At 41.8% G+C, this 24,093-nt stretch overlaps 1 protein-coding gene across 1 annotated transcript in view; it reads left to right on the top strand.

Annotated features, from left to right (window-relative positions):
- Nucleotides 1–24,093, top strand: part of LOC124722964 — a 355,252-nt gene that overhangs the window by 52,213 nt on the left and 278,946 nt on the right. The window contains exon 2 of the mRNA XM_047248133.1: nt 352–555. Within this exon, the coding sequence (XP_047104089.1) occupies nt 352–555 (204 nt within the window). The remainder of the gene's footprint in view (nt 1–351; nt 556–24,093) is intronic.

Genomic DNA, 24,093 nt, shown 5'->3' on the forward strand with positions numbered 1-24,093 from the left:
GATTAGGGCTCGTACAGAGGCATATAGGCAGTCATTTTTCCCTCGTTCTGTTTGGGAGTCGAACAGGGAGAGAAGATGCTAGTTGTGGTACGAGGTACCCTCCGCCACGCACCGTATGGTGGATTGCGGAGTATGTATGTAGATGTAGATGTAGATGTAGATGTAGAAGCTGCTTCCAGGTTCTCAAAAAGTCGGTTTCATCATTTTGATGAAATTGCAGAGGTCTATATTTCTGGTCTGGGTCTTTGGTTTACATCTATCGCCGTCCCGTCTGAGGTCTGACAGTGCTGCGTTTTTTAACTCAATACTTACGTAGATAGTAGTTTAGCTGAAGACCTGTTTTCGTTGCAGGTATGTTCCTGTACCAGACCTTGTTTTCCCCGCCTCAGCCCGTGAGGAATCCTGAACAGCCCAGTGTGGTCGGGCGCAGTAACAGCGTCCTGTGCGATTCTCCAGACGGCACGACGGGCGTCTGCTACCCGGAAGAGGAGTGTGAGCAGCTGGGCGGGCTGTCGCTGGCCCCCTGCGACGACCAGCAGCGAGTCTGCTGCCTGGGTGAGTTACCACTTATATCGATTTAAGTTTTTCTTTTGTAGGTAAAACAGTCGGTGAAATTTTGGAAACAAATATATAACTGAGCTGTTCGTGGAAACAAAATAATAAGCGTCACAATGGGAATTAGGAGGTACAGCGGATCAAAATTAGCGATTGATCCACAAAATTGGAATAATTTTATTCTAAAACCCATATTGTTCTGAATGCCCTTTAACATCTATATTCATAAGTGAATGACCTTCCACTTAACATTCAACAAGCAAAACTGGAACCCTTGCAGACGATTCTAGTGTTATAATACACTACCGGCCATTAAAATTGCTACACTACAGAGATGACGTGCTACAGACGCGAAATTTAACCGACAGGAAGAAGGTGTTGTGATACGTAGATGGTTAGCTTTTCAGAGCATTCACACAAGGTTGGTGCCGGTGGCGACACTTACAACGTGCTGACATGAGGAAAGTTTCCAACCGATTTCTCATACGCAAACAGCAGTTGACCGGCGTTGCCTGGTCAAACGTTGTTGTGATGCCTCGTGTAAGGAGGGGAACTGCGTCCCATCACTTTTCCGACTTAGATAAAGGTCGGATTGTAGCCTATCGCGATTGCAGTTTATCGTATCGCGAAATTGCTGCTCGCGTTGGTCGAGATCCAATGACTGTTAGCAGAATATGGATTTGGTAGGTTCAGGAGGGTAATACGGAACCCCGTGCTCGATGCCAACGGCCTTGTATCACTAGCAGTCGAGATGACAGGCATCTTACCCACATGGCTGTAACGGATCGTGCAGCTATGTCTCGATGCCTGAGTCAACACATGGGGACGTTTGCTAGACAACAACCATCTGCACGAACAGTTCGACGGCGTTTGCAGCAGCATGGACTATCATCTCGGAGACCATGGCTGCGGTTACCCTTGACGCTGCATCACAGATAGGAGTGCCTGCGGTGGTGTACTCAATGACAAACCTGGGTGCACGAATGGCAAAACGTCATTTTTTCGGATGAATCCAGGTTCTGTTTACAGCATCATGATGGTCGCATCCGTCATCGCGGTGAATGCACATTGGAAGCGTGTGTTCGTCATCGCCATACTGGCGTATCACCCGGCTTGATGGTATGGGGTGCCATTGGTTACACATCTCGGTCACCTCTTCTTCGCAATGACGGCACTTTAAACAGTGGACGTTACATTTCAGATGTGTTACGACCCGTGGCTCTACCCTTCATTCGTCCCTGCGAAACCCTACATTTCAGCAGGATAATGCATGACCGCATGTTGCAGGTCCTGTACGGGCCTTTCTGGATACAGAAAATATTCGACTGCTGCCTGGCCAGCACATTCTCCAGATCTCTTACCAATTGAAATCGTCCTGATCAATGGCGGCCGAGCAACTGGCTCTCCACAATACGCCAGTTACTACTCTTGATGAACTGTGGTATCGTGTTGAAGCTGCATGGGCAGCTGTACCTGTACACGCCATCCAAGCTCTGTTTGACTCAATGCCCAGGCGTATCAAGGCCGTTATTACGGCCAGAGGTGGTTGTTCTGGGTACTGATTTCTCAGTATCTATACAGCCAAATTGCGTGAAAATGTAATCACATGACAGTTCTAGTATAATATATTTGTCCAATGAATACCCGTTTATTATCTGTATTACTTCTTGGTGTAGCAGTTTTAATGACCAGTAGTGTATTTTTGTCTTCTGCTTAAAATTCCATTGTGTATTGCATCTCAGTGTTTTCCGAGAAAAACCTTTCGCCTGTTCACCTGCCCCTTTATGACAGGTTTCTGAGACAGTGACAGGCTGCTCGATATTAAGACCCTTTCAAAATCCTTCGCAGATTACCTGAAAAGCAACAAATATTGTTACTATCATGATTAGTTGTACGAATTTGAATGATGGAAAATGCATATACATACAATTAAGATCTCAACAGAAATCATTCAGTAATAACCTCATATTTCATTCGTTTCAGAAACACAATTCTATGTACATGTACTTAACACTATGTTCCTGAAACATACTAAGTATAACAGATTTGCACATCTACATACTTCTGCGTCATCTGAGTCACTGGGAATTTACTCAGGATCCTGCTTGGATATATCTCCGTTTCCTCGTCATCTCCGTATCGTCGTCAAATATGGCTATAATCCCGGAAAACGTACACGGGTCCATCTTACAGTCCCTTACCATTATGTTCCTGCTGCAGGCAGCCACTGGCATTTACCATACAGCATCGCCCTGTCTTCCGCTGAGTGAAACTAGAATTTTTTCGTGGTATATTGTACACTGAGGTGCCAAATGTCGTGGTATACCTTCCAATATCGTGTCGGACCTCCTTTTGCCCGGAGTAGTGCAGAAAATTGACGAGGTCTTGGAAGTTCCCTGTAGAAATATTGAGCCATCCTGCCTCTAGAGCTGTTCGTATCTGCGAAAGTAATGGGCGATGGGATTCATGTTGGGCGTCCTGGGTGGCTAAACCATTCGCTCGAATTGTCCAGAATCTTCTTCAAACCAGTCGCGGATAACTTTGGCTCGGTGGCATGGCTCACTGTCATCCACAAGAAATTCCATCGCTGTTTGGGAACACGAAGGGCATGAATACCTGAAAATGGTCTCCAAGTAGCGGAACATAACCATTTCCACTCAATCATCGGTACAGTTGGATCAGAGGATCCAGTCCATTCCATGGAAACACAGCCCACACCATTATGGAGCCACCACCAGCTTGCACATAGCCTTGTTGGCATCTTGGATCCATGGCTTCGTGTGGTCTGCGCCACAATCGAATTCTACCATCAGTTCTTACCAACTGAAATCGGGACTCATCTGACCTGGCTACGGTTTTCCAGTCGTTTAGGGTCCAACCAATATGGTCACGAGCCCAAGAGAGGCACTGCAGGCGATGTCGTGCTGTTAGGAAAGGCACCCACGATGGTCGTCTACTGCGATAGCCTATTAACGCCAAATTTCGCCGCATAGTTCTAAAGGATAGGTTCATTTACGTCCCACTTTTGATTTCTGCTGTTATTTCACTCAGTGTTGCATACCTCTTAGCACTGACAACCCTACGCAAACGCCGCTGTTCTCGGTCATTAAGTGAAGGCCGTCGGCCACTGCGTTGACCGTGGTGAGAGGTAATGCCCGAAATTTCCTACTCTCGGCAACTCTTGACACTGTGGATCTCGGAATATTGAATTCCCAAATGATTCCTGAAATGGAATGTCCTATACGTCTAGCTGCAACTACAATTTCGCTTTCAAAGATATCTCGCGAGCTCCCTGTTGCTCCTCCTCTCGCCCAGATGAAAGCAGTATCCCATCGTGTCACGCTTGTAACTTCGCTGCTCAAATGTCGTGGAGTCACTGATTTCATTAAAGCAGTGGGTCTTGTGTGTGTGCAGCTGCTGCCGATACAACATTGGGTACTTAAGCAGAGAACGTCAAAGTGACACATATTTGCCTCTGGAAACATGTTTCGGAAATAAGTTCACTTAGATAGAATTTTAATCATTTAGTAGCATATTTGAACTACGATTGTGAAAGACTGAAATCACTCACTCGTGAAATGAAAGTAACTCTAGGCAGTGCCCGCCCGGTTGGCCATGCGGTCTAGTGCACGGCTTTCCGGGCGGGAAGGAGCGCCTGGTCCCCGGCACGAATCCGCCCGGCGGACTTGTGTCGAGGTCCGGTGAGCCAGCCAGTCTGTGGATGGTTTAGGCGGTTTTCCATCTGCCTCGGCGAATGCGGGCTGGTTCCCCTTATTCCGCCTCAGTTACACTATGTCGGCAACTGCTGCGCAAACAAGTTCACCACGTACGCGTACACCACCATTACTCTCCCACGCAAACACAGGGGTTACACTCGTCTGGTGTGAGACGTTCCCTGGGGGGTACACCGGGGGCCGAACCGCACAATAACCCTGGGTTCGGTGTGAGGCGGCGGAGGGGTGAATTGAACTGCGGTAGTCGCCATGAGGTTGTGAATCATTGCGGGTGCGGCGGGAACGGAGCCTCTCCGTCGTTTCTAGGTCCCCGGTTAACGCACAACATACATACAATATCCTTGTAATTCTTTGAAGGCCATAACGAATTCTTCAAATCTCGAGTTTTCTTTAACGCTAGTGAGCTTAGAGCAGCGTACTGCCTTTATCAGAATGTGTCCCTTCTACAACGCGATTTTCTTTTTAAATGCATCCCCATCAAATCAGAAAGAAGTTACCTTGCAATGTCTTATTGTGGGCAGTGTGGAGTCAAGTCCACTTAAATTGGAAATAGAGATTTCAGGAATAAAGGCACTTGATGCCGAAAAAAAATCTAAGAGACTTTCTCAAATGGTAGATATTAAATACGACCATACAGTCTTAATCCAGCTCTGGAGTTCTCCAACAAAAAATCCAAACCGTCCGAGCAGCTGCCAGTCGCACTGAAGCAGGATGTTCAGCCAACAGGCAGCCATTACTCTCCCTCCCCCCTCTGGAAATATTACCCAATATTATATGTACTGAGCAATAACATAGTTTATGTCATGAAAAGATAGCTTCATGAGTGTAACTGATCTTACGGCATTACTGATAACACTGTTTAGCTAGAGTAATCATCAGCACTCAAGTTCATGCTCCTGACGTTTATTTATGATAGTCTACAGTGGCCTCCGATAGTTTTACATTTCTAGCCCGGTGTCGGAACTCGACGGCCCTGTGGTCCGACGTCCCTTGTCTTCATGCCAGTTGATTTCGTCAGCAACAGGAATTTTACTGCACGCATTTGCTATATCCGTTGGCACTGTGGCATACTTGTAAAGTGTGGGTGATTCTCCATTACGTTCTCACAAACTATACTGCCAACTCGAGCCAGTTTTTTGATTGACTAACATAGAATACATTTTGTTATTCACTTATCAGTTAAATCGTTCCCTTAGAAGGTTTCTAAAAGATACAGGAAACGTACGGATGCCATATTTACTCATGGCAGCTCAACAGCCAAGAAAAACATACGAGGACTGATCGGGCCTGTTTCCAAAACGCGCACTTCATTGTCGGCGACATCTCAGACGTGGTGAGTACGAATATGATCAGGTGACCTCGTGAGTCGTACAAAGACCCCATTGGCGAGCTCAATAGAACTCATTTCACAAGCGATTTGTTGGTGAAAGGTTCTATCAGGATTCTATCAGGAGGATACAAGTGAACGAACAAACGGTTGCATGATCTGGCAACACATCCCTCTTACTTTCTCCTGTGAGAAACGAAGCAAGATTAGCGATTTCCGAAATTCCTTCACGAAAGAAGAAGAAGTAAATATTCCACAATTCGAATCACGAAGAACTGCCAACATGAGCAACTTAGAAGTAGATATCCTCGGTATAGTGAAGCAGCATAAAATACTTAAGGAAGGCAAGACTTCCGCTCCAGATTGTGTAGCAGTAAAGTGCCTTTCAGAGTATTCTCATAAAATAGCGCCATACTTAGCAATTATACACAACCACTCTCTTGTAGAAAGATCCGTACCGAAAGATTGGAATGTTGCACAAGTCACACCAATATCCAAGAAAGGAAATAGGAGTAATCCGCTGAATTACATACCGATCTCACTAACGTCGATTTGCAGTAGGATTTTGGAACACTACTGTGCTCTAATTTTGTGAATCACCTCGAAGAAACGATTTATTGGCAAATAGCCAACACGGATTCAGAAACTATCGTTCTTGTGAAACACAACTAGTTCCTTATAGTCACGAAATATTGAGTACTATCAACAGGGGACGTCGAACTGATTCTATATTTTTATATTTCCAGAAGGCTTTTGACGTCGTCTCTCACAAGCGACTTCTAATTAAACTGCGTGCCTATGGCTTATAGTCTCGGTTGTGTGACTGGATTCGTGGTTTCCCGTCAGAAAGGTCACAGTTCGTAATATTTGACGGAAAGTCATAGAATAAAACAGAAATAATATTTCGCGTTTCCCAAGGAAGTGTTATAGGCCTTCTGTTGTTCCTGATCTAAACGGTTTATGGGACAACCTGAGCAGTCCTCTTAGACTGTTTGCACATGATGCTGTCATTTAGCGTAATGTGAAGTCATCAGATGATCAAAACGAATTGCAAAACGATTTAGACGAGGTAACTGTATGTGCAAAAAGTGGCAATTGACTCTGAATCATTAAAAGTGTGATAGGGATTCCCATTACGAGTAACTAAAATTGGAACCAACATTGAGGCAAAGCAAACCAAAGGCTGTGATTTACTGGCGGAACAGTTAGAAAATGTAACAGGTCTACTAAGGAGACGTCTTACACTATGCTTCTCCATCCTCTTCTGGAGTATTCCTGTGGCATCCTCATCAGTTCAAATAAGGGCAGCTCGCTTTATATTATCACGAAATAAGGGCGGGGGTATCACAGATATGATACACGAATGGGGATGGCAGTTATTAAAACAAATGCGTTTTTCTCTGGGGCAGGACCTTCTCATGAAATTTCACTCACCAACTTTCTCGTCAGAGTATGAAAATATTTAGTTGACGTTCACATATATATGGTGAAACGATTATCATAATAAAATAAGAAAAATCAGAGCTCACACAGAAAGATTTAAGTATTCGTTTTCCCTGTGCGCTGTTCGAGAGTGGAACGGTAGGGAAGTAGCTTAAAGGTGAAACGTCCCCTTAGAACAATTTATACAAGACTCTGCTTAAACTGACACACAATATTTTTAGCGCAACGCAATCTGACTTTCAAAAATCTCTACAAAAGAATGGCCCTGACCGACATTAACCTATACGTTTCACAAATCACTCACCTCACAAAAATCTTGGTTATTCGAACTACAGCAATACAGCGAGCGCCACTACTGTCAGCTAAATAAAAGATTCAAACTACGGAAGGCACTAACTACTGATAGGTATAGTTAGCAAATGAAAGATTTTGATAGAGAAGAAACAATGTATTTACCTTAATAGTGTTCAAAGGTCATAATATATATAGCAGTTCATGACATCCAGTCTTACAAATTTCAAAACTCCGCCATTTCTCTCCCCACATCCACCACTGCTGGCGGCTCACCTCCAACTGCGCAACGCTACGCGCTGTTAACATCCAGCTGCCCAACACTACAATAGCCAACAATGCAAACTAGCCACAGACTGCACACAGCACAGCCAGTGATTTTCATACAGAGCGCTACGTGGCGTTACCAATAAGAAAACAGAAACAGCCTACTTACATAGCCCCCATGCTCCCCACAAAAAATTTTACAAATTGTTTTGGGCACTGGCCAATACATATTTGTTAAAAAATTTTTCACAATTACGGTAACAAAGAAATCAAATGCACACACTTATTGTTACAATGTTGGTCAAATGCTAAAATTTTCTCACAGTCCATAAAGACAGTCCTGATCATTCATCACAGTAAAATTGCAGTGTTTTTCTCAAAGTCTGAGCAGTAGAAGAAAATGCACACGGAAGTAATGGATTTCCATGCAGTCTTGAAGAAGTAGTGTTGTCCTTCCAACAGAAAGACAGTGCTGACTCTTGACATGCACACAGGTAATGGGCCACAACGGAGCAAACCCACAGCAGAGTCAGTCGACGTTTTGAAGAATATTGGTAGGTAGGTCATCACAGAGCAGACCCACTGTAGTCCTGGTAGAGATTATGGTATTGGTGGACCACCAGAGGTGCAGACCCACTGTAGTCCTGGTAGAGATTGTGGTATTGGTGGGCCACCAGAGGTGCAGACCCACTGCAGTCCTTGTAGAAATAATGGTACTGGTGAGTCAGCAAAGGAGTAGACCCACTGTAGTCCTTGTAGAGGTGCAGGTGCACAATCACCATTGAAGAGTCTTGCGGATAATATAGCAAGTCCATAACCACCACTTGTGCACTCACAAAGTTTTTGGAATTGTCCTTAGAACCAGCAATGCTGTTATCCAGTCCCTTGCTGAATTAGTAACACATGTGCAAACACTAACAGTCCCTACTTCTCGCATATTGTGCATTACTATGACCAACAGAAACGTGTGCAGTGAAATGTAACTTAATTTGAAGAACTGGTGTCTATACAATTACAACATAAGAATACAATTACAAAGGTACAAAATACATCATTAAATAACATAACAATACAAATAAGATTTGTAGTAATAGGGGTTTTACAAAAGAATAGAAATAAACATATACATCAGTGTTACAGGAATTATGACATAAGTAAATACATAAAAGATCAGAATAACTTTTGAAACATCAACTTCACACATGAGCATTAAAACAAAACAGAATAAATAATGTCTAAACATCTTTACAAAGTAAATAACATATTATCAGAAAAATTATACAACGTAACTCTCATCAGATAAACACATAAAGACAGGAAGAACACAAATACCCAAGGGTACACAAACACATAGTGGGATAACACAAGGAAATGACAGGGTTTGTTTTACTGTAGTATTTTGCAAACAAAACTTTCTTTACTTCTCGGAGATCTCCCTTCATTCTTCATTATTTCCAAAAAGTCCTATCTATACCTGCTTTCTATACTTTTTTCGTAAAACTTCTCAATGCATTTCTTCCAATTCATCGCAACTCATTCTCTTATATAGCCTACCCCCTCCTAAGCTAACTTAAATCTACTGAGCTCAGATGCTAAACTAAAGGACGAGGCAATGCAGCAGCGGAAAACAATTAATACAAACAGCAATGAAAAAAATGGAAATTGTCAAAGCAAGCTGCAGTAAATCTAAATTACCAAGCAATGCAACATTACAACTAATATGAGCCAATGTGCAGTAACAAGGAAAATAAATCAGTAGTAAAACTGGCTTAACAGAGTAATGTAAACTGAAATTTAGTAGCACTATGCCTGGCAAACAACAGCAGCAAATGCAATAACTTATATCTAAACACGACATAGCTCAAGCAAAAAAAAAATTACACTAAATAAAACAATGCAGATAAGGGAAATGTATATTCACATCTTAATGTCTATATAATTAAAGTGGTGCACCACCAAAACTAATTCTACAAAAAAATTACCAAGTACTTGAAAAGAAAATTATATATGCAGTTACTGTTATTAGTCCCTTCTTATTGTTCTTTCCATTTCAAGAGCTCTTTTTTCGAAGAATGTGGTTCAGAAAATAATTATTTAATAGATCTGTTGACAGAAAGTGTTCACATTAGCAGATGCATTTAAGTTTATTTTATAAAACCAATGCTGCAACACAGCTGGAGACCAGATATTAAACAAAATGAGCAATCTCTCAACTAGAAAGACAATAAATGTAAAATGTTTCTCATCATTTCATTAGGCATTTCAGTAAATATCATAAATTAAGAGCGCCACAGTGTTATCATATGTTTTCAAGTTTGAGCGTGTCGTATTTGCGATGCTTTCGACAAAGAAATGTCAATAGCGAGGATAATGACCTTTTTTTTTTTTTTGCACCTAATGGCTTTCTTTTGTCAGACGACTACCTCTCAGCTGGGCGCCCAAAACGCATTACGTTAAGGTCACTTACCTTTCTTACTGAAACATTTACGACAGCAGTTTCCGCTACAGTGGCAGTCTCATATAAAAAAATTCACAAGTTGAGAATTTGCGTTACAAATGTGTAGAAACAAAATCCTATAAATATAACAGTGTCCAAAAAATATTCGTCGGCATTGTGATACATTCACGCATTTATACACATTTCATAACTCTTAATGTACGATTCTTGGTTTCCAACAACGTTTTCCACAAATCAGAGTCCCTAACCACTACTCATTATTCCTTACCTTATTATACATATACATATCATCGACACTTCTACAATATTTCATCATAACCGATACGTAGCATAATCAAATTCCTCATATAGCATCAGCTTATTGATCATAAACATACCTCAACAGCATAATACACATCGTCGTCGTAATAATGTCATAACACCCCAGTCAAATCTCAAAAACGTCGTAGCTTTCTGCAATAATTTCAAAACTTAAAAAAAATTATCTGCTCATTTCAATAGTGTCATCTACCTCAAACGTACTTTAAAATCATGCTCCCTTACCAAATACGTCATTCAAAGCTCTCATAGTATCACAATGGTTCCGAAAAAATATGAACAGTTCACAAAGTACAGACAAAATACAATTTCGTAAGTGTGAAGCTACCCAACTGTGTAACTGCATAAACATGTGTCACTGATGTAGTAAAAAAATGTTTATCTCTCAGTTAAATGATCAGATAGCTGTGTAATTTGTGTGTTAGAGAAATATGGTACCGATGTGTAAAGTTGTATAAGCAAATACCATATTAGCTAGGGCTCCTTGTGCTTGCCAAAACACGTGGTACACAAAGTAAGCGTGTACCCCCCTGAGGATTAATGTAATTATACCCTCAGGTGTTACAGATTACAGCAATGGAATGAAATGTATCACGGAAAACTTTCTTTGTAATTCAAAAATCTTTAAAAATAAATGTTTGAAGTATAAAATTAATCACTCAAATACGTGTACTGTAGCGCTAAATTGTGCGTCTTGTTGCAACATAATCTCTGTGGGAGTGTCGTACTTATCGTCCTCCAAAAGCTAAGTTCTGCAGAAGTCAATGTACTTACCTCATGATAAGCAAAAGTGAAATGCTTTGCGTATAGATATCGTAGTTATTATGCTTATTGGCGTGGTGAAGAAAGTACTGTACAGTAACGTATTGTTGTGCCACTAAAAAGGCTGTCTCATTGTTACTGTACCACAAAAGTTACTACTAAAACATGTTTTACTTTCCAGAATAATGCAGAAAAACTGTGCAGATATAAAACAGAAACACCGCAAAAGCAACATTGTAAATTGTCACTCATTAGTAGCGTCATGATAAAACTGTGTAGTTGTCACATAAACTAACCACTGTGTCGTCTGGTATCTCACAGAAAGTACTTTAAAACCAGAATGTGTTTTCAAGTAAACCAAAATGTTGCATTAAAATCTCATTAGCAGTACCAGTATATGTTCTAAGTATGTAAGCCTTATAGTCGTTACGTAATCGTGCAACTAACAAGCAAGAATGTACACACACAATAACACTGTGACGTCTGTTCACTATAACAATGCATTCGTAATTTCTGTTTCAATAAGTTCTCTTGGTTCTTGACTGGATATTTAACTTCAAACATTGTTGCATGTTAACAGATTCTAAGCCTAAGCATACTAGTAATGTAACGTGAAAAGTTATATGGCAAAGACAAAGTTAAAAAGCAGATTATCTTTCAATAAACGGTTTTACATGTGAAATGTGGTGTAATCCTTTACTCTTCCTAGTACGCAGAGTTTCAACACGAACGCAATTATCATGCGGTATACGTCGATAAGGAACACTGTAATTTTTCTCAAGGTTAGCGTCTATGTTATTTTTCTCAAGCCCAGCCGACGCTCGTGGCTGCCTGCGGTGCGAGTCATTGTCTGTTTCTTTGTTGGCGCGCGTAGTTATGAGGATTAGGAGACCTAACTTCTACAAATTCACCTTGTCGAGAGTGCCCTGCTCTGTTTGAATTTCGACAGTTCTGATGAAATTCAAGTCTGTCGTTACCATTATATCGTCTGTCGTCATGTCGGTAGTTCCTGTAGTTTCTTTCTTGTCGGTTAAGTGGCGGAGAATTTCTCCCTGAATTATCACTGCACGGTGGACCGTTGCATCTGAAGTTATTCTGTCTCCCGTGATAATTATTGTTTTTGTTCCCATATTGTCTGTTTCTATGGTAATCTCTGTAATATTCATTACTACGGAAATGCGATCTTTCTCTGTAACTATTATTACTCTGCCAGTGGTTGTCATATGGGTGGTGTCTGTTTTGGTCCCGATTTGCGTTGTAAGAATAGACTTGTCGTGTCCAGTTATTGTTTCTGTCGTCACGGAATTGTGACGGATGTGACCTGTAGTGATTGTTTTCCTGTTTTCGCATCCCGCGACTGTCTGTGTCAATTTCTAATTCTTGTAAGAGTCCCTGAAAAGCTTCAATATCGTCTTTGCAACGCCCTGCCAAAATAATATGTCGTAAATGTTCAGGTAATTTGATTAAGCAAATGCGGATGAGTTCTGAGGGGCTGTATGGGTTTGACAGGTACTGATTCATGTGCAACATGTCTTCAAAATATTTCACAACACTGGAAAATTCAGATTGTTCGAAATGTTTCATCATTATGATGCTATGTTTTACTCGGTCTTGTGTAGCTTGAGACCAATATGCTGAGAGGAAGGCATGATAAAATTCTCCTTCACTGTGACAATCGTGTATGACCGATCGCATTCTTACAGCTGGTTCATTCTCTAAGAAGCCACACATAAATTCTAATCTGTGTTCTAACGACCAGTTGGGAGGAAAACAATGAGAGAATTGATGGAGCCATGCTTGTGGATGAATGTCGTTGCCAGAATTCTTAAATGTTTTGAATTTACGTGTAGTAATGAACAGCTTATAGTCAAAATCATCATGTCGGCGAGTCGCATGTCGGTCATTGTTACGTCGTTTCGGCGGTTCCATCTCAAAATTCGGTGTGCCTTGCCAATTTCTTTAATAATTTCCGAAGTGTCCTGTGTTATTATTTTATGGTTGTTCCGTATTTCTAAGTCCCTCTTCCCGTGTTGGAGCGCGAGTGTCCTCTGAAATATGTAATTTTTGTATTACTTGTGCCAACTGATCTTGTACTTCCCGGATTTCTCTTTTGTGTTGCGTATTAATTTGATTCTGATTTTGTTTGAATTTCTTAATTTGTTCATACTCTTCTGTGTCAGTGATGGCTACAGGTCTTGTGTCATTCAGATCATCATCTACCTTTGTAGGTAAGTTAGTGAACTGATCCGAAAGTTCGGCTACTTTCTCCGATAGTGTACTTATTTCCTTAGTGTGTTTTTCTGAACCAAGTTTCAGAGTATCTACTGTGTCCTTTAAGTTTTCCTGAGTTTTTGCAAGTTGCGTAACCGAATCGGTAGAGGCAACTGAGTCAATTTTAGCTTGCAAGGTGTCGTGATTTTCATGAACAATGGTTTGAAGTTCTTTTATGGCTGCTTCGTGATTCTGTAATGCATTTTCATGCCGCGAAAAAATAGGTTGAAAATGCTCACAAATTTGTGTTTTTACTTCATTACAGACTTTTTGACATTTCGATTCAATGTTATGTAACTCAGTAGTTAAATCTTTACGTGTTTGTTCACGTGTGGTGTCTAACTTTTGAAGCTTTTGCTGTGTTTGTCTTTGATTTTGTTCCATTTGTTGCATTAGCTGTACTAACAATGCATTAGTGTCTGGAATCTGTTCCTCTACGCTTTTTGGCAGTGCATTTGCACCGGCAACATTCACATTTTGACAAGCAGAAAATGTGTCTTGACTTATTTGAGAAAACGGTGAGGACGCAAAACCTGAATCTACAGTATTTGCAAAATTGTGTCCTGTCATTTCGGATTACTGAGGCGAGCTGTTGCCGAGCGATCGATCGATAATGCTTCCCTGTTCACTAATTGTTTCACTGCCTACGCCATTGTTTGCCGCCCGCTCCATTTCCCTATGCACAATTACCAAATTACTATGTTGAACATTAGTTAATTCATTACACGGTGGCGCTAACACACTGCTTTCGTCTTCATTGTCATTTCTCAGTTTACTTTGGAGCCTAGTATTACTTTTTTCACACGCCATAATTGTCACAATATTTCACACGATAACACAGAAAAGCACAATTTGAAGAGCGAAATAAGATAACATAGCAATGGAAATAATGTCTACTTAATTGCAAGCGCAGCTGCGAAATACTTGGTGCAAATCTACATGCATGTCACATCTGTTTTACTGTACAACAATGAAAGACTGCAAATACAAAGGAGATTCTCTCTACAATTACGCGCTAGCAATAAACAAAGGCTACACTAATTACACAAACTACAAGAAAAAAATCAGAAGATTCCAGTGAGGTATCCTCGGCTAAGGGTCGACATATGAAACGTCCCCTTTTGAAAAATTTATACAAGACTGTGCTTAAACTGACACACAATATTTTTAGCGCAAAACAATCTGACTTTCAAAAATCCCTACAAAAGAATGGCCCTGACTAACATTAACCTATACGTTTCACAAATCACTCACCTCACAAAAATCTTGGTTATTCGAACTACGGCAATACAGCGAGCGCCACTACTGTCAGCTAAATAAAAGATTCAAACTACGGAAGGCACTAACTATTGATAGGCATAATTAGCAAATGAAAGATTTTGATAGAGAAGAAACAATGTATTTACCTTAATAGTGTTCAAAGGTCATAATATATATAGCAGTTCATGACATCCAGTCTTACAAATTTCAAAACTCCGCCATTTCTCTCCCCACATCCACCACTGCTGGCGGCTCACCTCCAACTGCGCAACGCTACGCGCTGTTAACATCCAGCTGCCCAACACTACAATAGCCAACAATGCAAACTAGCCACAGACTGCACACAGCACAGCCAGTGATTTTCATACAGAGCGCTACGTGGCATTACCAATAAGAAAACAGAAACAGCCTACTTACAAAGGTGGTTCGATGAACCCTCTTGTAGGCACTTAACTGTGAATTGCAGAGGAATCATGTAGATGTAGATGCAGATAGGCTCAACGTACGATGCGTCGCGACCTCCTGGGCTCTTGGTTAGCGCCAGATAGCAGACATCGTTCTGATCAAGACATGCAGCCACGAGCTCCTCGGTGGAAAGGTTTTTCCAAGGATTTGCTATTGCTTTCGGGACAGAAAATGAAGTAAATTATCTCTGAGCTTCCAACAGATTGATATTGTTGGCAATCAAACGAAGTGTGGTATACTAAATAACGGAATTGGAATCAATATCTTAGTTTTTCTTTTGCACTATACGATGCTTACCACGAATAGATAGTACAGCAGTGCATTTCAAATGGAAGGTAACACTACCCGCGCAAATGTCCGTTGCCTACAGTGTTAGCAGTTTTTGAAAATGGCCATAATATGTTTTTATTTATTAAAAATGAAGTAGTATGTACGCACTGCGTGGTTGAAGAGCTAGTTAATGGCGATTCAATAGAACAAGGAAATGAATGTATTGAACATTCTGTAATCCACTCCAGGGAGTTAGGGAGTCAGAAATTTTGTGCAGGGTGGGGCACTCGCGTTACAGCAAAATCACGACGCTGCCACATGTGGAGTTTGGAGATCTGCTGGATTGATGGTAGGTCCGTGTGAGTTATGTGTACTTAGGGTCTGGGTTCGATTCCCACTTCAGGTTATGGTTTTTAACAGGCAGAAACAGATCCTATTCACCCGCCAGGGTAGCCGAGCGCGCTAACGCGCTACTTCCTGGGCTCGGGTAGGCGCGTTGGCCCCGGATCGAATCCGCCCGGCGGATTAACGGCAGGGGCCGGTGTGCCGGCCAGCCTGGATGTGGTTTTTAGGCGGTTTTCCACATCCTGCTAGGTGAATACCGGGCTGGTCCCCACGTTCCGCATCAGTTACATGCGTCGCAGACATTTGCAACACGTCCGCACTATTTCACGATTTACACTCGACGCAGACAGTTGGGGTACACTGATTCCGTCCTGGGGGGTACGGGGTGGCGGCAGGAAGGTCATCCGACCATTCGTTACACTAACATTGCCAAATCCATTGTAACCACGCCGACCCTGCGATCGCTGCGGGACTATTGCGTAAGGGAAAGAAAGAAAGAAAGAAACAGATCCTATTCACCTCTGGTAACGCCAAGTGAGCAAAGTAAGTCTGTACCGTGGTTCCCAACTCACATTAAACGTGATTTCCTTTCGCTACCGACTAGATGTTAGGTTTGGCCACAAAAACAGCGAAAGTGTCAGCGTGTAGAAACTCTGTCACTAGCAATCTTTCTTCACTTGCAATTTTAATTTGGGTAATGAATCAGACGCCATGCAACGTCACAGGTCAGATATTCCATTTTTATTTGAGCCTGAGCTGCTGAGTGTATCGGTTCTGGACAGTGATTCGAACTTGGATCTTCCCATTCGCAGCATTTGATCCCTTCAAAATGATATAGTTCCATCAATTCCTTGCCCTGTCAGATTCCAAACTCCTCAATGTTTCCACGTAAGGTGTGAATCTGGGTTCGAATCCCAATCCAGGACAAAAATTTTCATCATGCGTTTCCAAATTCTAGCATGAGTACACCTAACTGCTGATGGAAAATAATTTCGATTTTTAACGTCTTTTCGGTCGTTATCAACTGTAACGATATGGAACGGTTTCGAACCACAGTAAGACACAGAACGTCCCCTCAATTCGAGTTCATACGTGTCACTACTAACGACTGGTGAAAAAGAATTCGATAGTTAACGTCTCTTCGAGTGTAAACAATGACGATACGTGAGGCGTTCTATTCCCAGTAATCAGTGAACTCTTAATTATGTTATTTCTAGTTCAAACATTCACACATCTCGCTAATGGTGAAAGGAAACTATATTTAACAGTCCATTTTCTCTAGAAAGCAACAACGGTAGGTGCCAGGTTCCAATCATGGGAAGGCATCTCGTCATTGCACGTTCGAACATTGCGCTGCAGCTGAAACAGTAACAGTATCTAACACCTGATTGTGCTTTGTTAACAATTCTATTAGGTGCTGGGTTAGAATCCCCGTCTAACACAAAACTTTACGTCACGTCATTTCAAGTTTGTTGCCAATAGCCTTGCCGCAGTGGTATCATTGGTTCTCTTCAGATCACCGAAATTAAGCGATGTTGGGTTTGGCTAGCACTTCGATGCGTCATCGTCCGGATCTGCAAAGCGCTGTTGTGGGATGCACACAGCCCTTGTGAGGCTAATTGATCAGCTACTTGATTGAGAAGTAGCACCTCCGGTCTCGCAAGCTGACAACAGTGACAACAGCCGGGAGAGTGGTGCTCTGACTACATGCACCTTCATATTCGCATCCACTGATGCCTACGTCCGGAGGGTGAAACGGCGGTCGGTCGGTACCACTCGGTTCTTAAGGCCTCTTCTGACGGGGTTTTAGTTAATTTCTAGTTTATTACCTTATTTAACCTATCTTATGATTAGTTAACAGTGACAATAGTTCGCCGGCCGTTGTAGCCGAGCGGTTCTAGGCGCTTCAGTCTGGATCCGCGCGACCGCTACGGCCGCAGGTTCGAATCCTGCCTCGGGCATGGATGTGTGTGATATCCTTAGGTTAGTTAGGTTTAAGTAGTTCTAAGTTCTAGGGGACTGATGACCTCAGATGCTAAGTCCCATAATGCTCAGAGCCATTTGAACCATTTTTTTTTTTTTTTTGACAACAGTTACAGGATAGGAGTCCCAGTCCAGTACACATATTTCAGTCATCATAATAAAATGAGGGATATCAGAGCTCGCACGGAAAGATATAGGTGTTCGTTTTTTCCGCGCGCGGTGTACGAGATTGTAATAATAGAGAGCCATTGTGAAAGTGGTTCGTTGAACCCTCTGCCAGGCACTTAAATGTGATTTGCAGAGTATCCATGTAGATGTAGATGTAATTTCAAGTTCAGATTTACTAACTGATATTAGTGATGGTTCAAATGGCTCTAAGCACTATGGGACTGAACATCTGAGGTCATCTGTCCTCTAGACTTAGAACTACTTAAACCTAACTAACCTAAGGACATCACACACATCCATGCCCGAGGCAGGATTCGAACCTGCGACCGTAGCAGCAGCGCGGTTCCGGACTGAAGCGCCTAGAACCGCTCAGCCACAGCGGCCAGCATGGTATTTTGTGAAAAATGATCTGTATCTCTTTACGCTTAGTCAGCAATGAAGATCAGTACTGTTTTCGATTCTCGCTCAGACCCGAAATCTTTGCTCAGTTGGCATTGTCCATAGATACTGGGTTTGTATCTATATCCACAAAAAAAAGAGTTGGTAATGACTTTTAAAGTTCAAAAATATACACAATTAGCTGCTCATGATTTTTGATGTCACCTTGTGTTAGCTAACAAGATCCACGGACCATCATGAATACAGTGAAAATACTAGTATACGTTGTTCATGGTGAGGTTTCCATAGAGCACTTGACGTTTTTAATCACTGCTTTCTAACTGGTTAGTTCATTAACTAGTTTATGCAAACTACGGTTAATACGTCGTTGGAAAACCCTTTAGAGAGGAAGAATACATCGAATTATCATAGAACTTAGGGAGCCCAGATATTCTTGAAAAATATCTTATTCGCAAAATAACGTAGTTTTGGGAAAGGATTACGGAATAATTTATGTGGTTGAGTTCAGAGGCTCACAAATTTTCCTTCCAGGCTGCCTGCCCTTACATCTATTAAAGCAGCCCAACCTGCCGCAACGAAGACACAAGAGTACATGTGTACTGGAGCACGGTGGTCAAAGCAGGCCAGCTTGGGTTTCCGCTAGCCTGGCAAGATCCAAGGGACCCGTTCAGCCCGCTACACCTAACAACAGGTTGCGCTGTCAATCAAACGTGGCTATCCAAGTAGAAGTTTGCGTAGGAGTCTTCAAAAAAATGGTTCAAATGGCTCTGAGCACTATGGGACATAACATCTATGGTCATCAGTCCCCTAGAACTTAGAACTACTTAAACCTAAGTAACCTAAGGACATCACACAACACCCAGTCATCACGAGGCAGAGAAAATCCCTGACCCCGCCGGGAATCGAACCCGGGAACCCGGGCGCGGGAAGCGAGAACGCTACCGTACGACCACGAGCTGCGGACGTAGGAGTCTTCACTGCAGCTCATTTATTACAACGGTAGAAGCAGCAAAATGAACATACCAGATTTAAAGGAGGTTGAGGGGAAATTAAGAATTGTGGAATATATACCACTCACGAAATAGAACGCAAGTCCAGTAGGGAAAAGCTGTGTATTTATGAGGCGGCTTCAAATGAATCAACAGGTCTCTCGCAATGCAAATTGTATAAAACTTACTAAACACTCATTAGGAACCTCGAATATATCGCGACATGATTGCAAATCTGACCATTTTTTTCCTCACTCCGTAAATATTTTGAAAGAGGACTAATACTTAATGGTTGACAAGTGTGTGGAGATGTGTGCTAAGGACTTGAGGCACATTAGCAGTATATGGACTTTCTAACTTTAGGGCAAACGTTGACTGAAATAGGAAAAAACTGTGGCTCGGTGGCTATTACAAACTACATCCTGTGGTATGGAACATAGTGCGAAAAAAGCTTAGTAGGAAAGAAAAGCTTTTTCTTTCGCACATGTACTTTTTAGATTAGCATAATATGAAAAACGAAATTCGTGTTTGCTAAAACGCATTTGGGGAATTCAGAATGAACTATCTCGGCTACTTAGAATGAATGCTGCAGCGAACCCGAAATATACATCCTGCAAAAGGTAATTAAAATTGGTGTAACCGGTGTCAATCTGGCTCGAACACACTAAGGTTACAGCAACTAGACTTCCAAAAGCTTACTTTAGTTGGCATTGAAGTATAATAGACATCTTCAGGATCTTAGGTGCAAAGGATCTCGACTTTCAGAGATGGTCCTCATTTCTACAGAAACCATGCATTAGAGGTCACCTGATGATGATTCGAACTGAGAATAGCCAGTACTAGTCGAAAGAGGGTGAAACTGTAGAGAGTTCCATTCATACCGAAGTAAATAAATCACCCCGAAACACGCCGAAATGAAAAAAGGGCAAATAAACTCTAGTGTTTTCTGGCCTACAATGACACAAAGTGAATATGTATTTCACTGAGCCTCGTCTTGTGATACTCGGGTACTTTCATCAACTTCCGAGTCCTAACTATAAAACCACAGTGAAAGCATATTGAATAATCTGGTACACAGCGTAGCACAGAGGGAAGACGGGCAGGCAGGCAAGACTCCTGTAGCCTGCTAGGGTTGGCACAGCTTGCCTTGGGTGGGAGTAAAGCAGCCTGCCCTTTCTGCTGCTAATGTGCGGCAGTTTGGCTGCGTGGCTAACAGTCAAGCATTGGCAGGTTAAAAGCGGAAAGTGTGCGCTTCTGGTTGAGTTAAGGGCATTATTTCTCTCAGATACTAATGAGAGTTGTAACATTTTAGAAATGTCATGTATGGTAATGAATTTCAGTTTAAAAGCGTTAAGGACGTCACATCTCTAGTAAGGTGTTCGCTGACATCTGTAGTATCGTGGTAATAATTTACTTCTGGAGTTATTGCCATACAGATCAGTGTTCTCTAGCGTTCATTTGTCATAACCATTTCACATAGTCTAACGACTGTACCCAAAAGATACCAGAAACCTGCAAGACAGTTGCGTTACGTGGGTTGCATGCAGATCAGTTGGAGGTAAGCCGGTTCGAATCCTGGTGGTAAACGAAATTTTCACTACGTGTACTTGGCTGGTGAGGGAAAAAGCGTGGTGGCGTAAATTCACTGTGCACCAGTCTTTGAGCCAATGTTCTGGATTAAATTCCAAACCTGTCCGCTGTGTCTCACAAATTGAGGGCATGTGACATATTTGATGGTGATTCGTTCGTCGAAGGCTATTTTGCCTGTACCAGGTTTGACCCTCTCACTTCTCTCAGCATCGCCATCATACAATACAAACTCCATACTAAACACGTATGTCTTCCACTCACCTACACTCTATAAATACACATACGACACAACTCTCACATATCCCCAAGGAAAGGCAGCCTTTCCGACAAGCTTCTGAAACCACTCCGTTGGATATCCCAGCTAACAGTGCCAACGATATCTGCATTTTTACATTGTTACATTTAGCACTTCAGACTGGTCTGTTAGTTCTCTGAAAACAAGAAAAGAATGCAATGTCAATGTATGGTTCAGATACCCACGGCCGTCCGCAGGAATCACAAATTTTTCTATAGTGGGGAGGGGGGGGAGGTAAAGGGGGGGGGGAGGCAAGACTATCTGAAATTACTATTTTTGAAATAAATGAATGCCTCACTTTCGAGACGTGTTATGCCTGAAGAACTAAATGTCATAGGTGACACAAAAAACTTATTATACCCCAGAGAATTAATGGTTATCCTCTCACTTCTAGAAATGTATGAGAATTCTGTAATGAAAAACCTTCTAGTCTGGATTGGAGGGAGGGGTGAGGGTAAGTGCCCACTCTTATGAGCACCATTGCACGTGTCTATCAACAGTTTCGGCTGGGTGGGGATACCTATTAAAAGTTACCGGTAGGTGAGAGAAGGTTCCAGTGATAAAAATATCTCCACTACCGTGACTCTTACAGGTCACGTCTGAGCCGAGTACCACGGCATTAATGCATTTTCCTGACACGAGGTCGGAATCATACAGTAGGAAAATGATTTATTGCAACCGTAATCCATAGACAGGTATTTCTATGAATATCTGTCAACAATATTTCGAGGCAGAAACGCCTTGCAACATTCGTTGTCGATAAACTGTAAGTAATTAAATTATCAGAGATTACCTCTAAATGACAGATGAGATTCGTTTTGGATCATGGAGGCACAAGCAGATAGTGATCCCACTTAAAATTTGTAATTGATCTGCAGCAGAGCCCTACATGACCGAGTAAATGAGCACGAAGGGCGAGTTGGGACGTGCACAGCCTAACTGGATAGGCTGCTTGCACCAGTTACTTTGGTCGAGCGTAAGTCATGACCCAGTCTTAGGCGATGGTTGACTCCAAAGACTATAAATGTGTATTTATCCGTGCACTTCATCCAGCACAGGCTTATCATTCGTATATGTCTGTAATAAGGCAGCGTGAGATAGCCAGTGCAGTAAGAAGTAAGACTGAAACCAATGAATACCCCTTGACAAAGCGGAGGGTCTGAAAAGTGAAATATGGTATAAATTTCTGTTGCTTGTAGACGAAAACAGCAAGTCTGCTGGGTACGTATCGTGCATAAACTTCCCTACATTATTCTTTTCCTAGTTGGGAACGAATCATTTACAGAAACACGGTTGTAAGAAATCTCACATAGACACAGGTCCTTCAGGTTTACCGGCAGTGTTAAAAATACGTATAGCAGCAAAGTGTGTTCCAGTGTGTGCTGAAGATATGAAGACCTTTTAGTACTACTTCTGGTGAAGAGTTCGAAGAACTAGATCAAGATTTAACAGGTCTAGATGCGCATTATGGCGGATTTAAAACATAAATATTTCGTACATAATTTTATTGAATTCCTAACCAAAGATAACGGATAACACAAACAACTGCCCATTGACACATCAATTACAAAGATCATATACATGCAGCCCTAAATTATAACATCAACACACCATAGCAGCTGTAACCATACAGCATATTTGGCAAACCGTCAAAACTGTCAGTCTGTCAAATATGACGATAAAACGTCAAATTACAAAAATTAAGAGACAGGACGATTAACAGCAGAAAAACACAAAACAGCTTATAACATAAGAGTATTAAATCTACATCACGCTGTAATAGAATGCAGAGGGACAACGACCACAGATGATATATGGACGAAACCACAAAATTTGTATATCTGAAAATACGATAACCAACATTATAATAAAATAAATTACAAATATTATGTAACTTTCGCAGATGGTCCGAAGATGACAATCTAGCCGAAATGGATCCATCACAATGAAACACTAAACCCCTATAACAGCAATATGAATTTCGTTGCATAATATTATATTTACAACTAAATTCCAGGACGTTAAAAGGAATAATAAGTTTTATGAAAGAAATAGAAGAGTCAAGAGAGAATGGCTGTGTGAAACATTTCGCCAGGTATGTCGTATAATGTTTCATTTTTGTCTCGGCCGACGATGCCAATATAATGAAAGCTTTGGAAAATCACGAAAGAGTTCCTTGTGCTGCTCATTGTATAAATAGAGCACTTTGCTACTCTTTCGATAAAGACTGATTCTTGTTAAATTACGTCCCGAACATTACAAAAACAATAACCAGTTTCAAATGTGGGTATGGTACATGAAGAAAAGTGGTCTCTGCATATCTTTGAAACAAGACATCAGCACTCATTGGTACAGATTGTACACTGAGCTAGAATCCTTACAACCTCTGTATAACTAAGTTGCTGCTGTGCTGGCAGAAAATAATTATGCTTGCAGGTTGCAATGATATGATAATGAGATTGCAGGAAGAATAGTGGATATCCTGAAACCATTTAAATAGGTCACAGATGAAACTTCCTGGCAGATTACAACTGTGTGCCCGACCGAGACTCGAACTCGGGACCTTTGCCTTTCGCGGGCAAGTGCTCTACCAACTGAGCTACCCATGCACGACTCACGCCCGGTACTCACAGCCTTACTTCTGCCAGTATCCGTCTCCTACCTTCCAAACTTTACAGAAGCTCTCCTGCGAACCTTGCAGAACTAGCACTCCTGAAAGAAAGGATACTGCGGAGACATGGCTTAGCCACAGCCTGGGAGTGCTAGTTCTGCAAGGTTCGCAGGAGAGCTTCTGTAAAGTTTGGAAGGTAGGAGACGGATACTGGCAGAAGTAAAGCTGTGAGTACCGGGCGTGAGTCGTGCTTCGGTAGCTCAGATGGTAGAGCACTTGCCCACGAAAGGCA

This window comes from Schistocerca piceifrons, chromosome X (assembly GCF_021461385.2).
Source record: "Schistocerca piceifrons isolate TAMUIC-IGC-003096 chromosome X, iqSchPice1.1, whole genome shotgun sequence".
NCBI lineage: Eukaryota > Metazoa > Arthropoda > Insecta > Orthoptera > Acrididae > Schistocerca > Schistocerca piceifrons.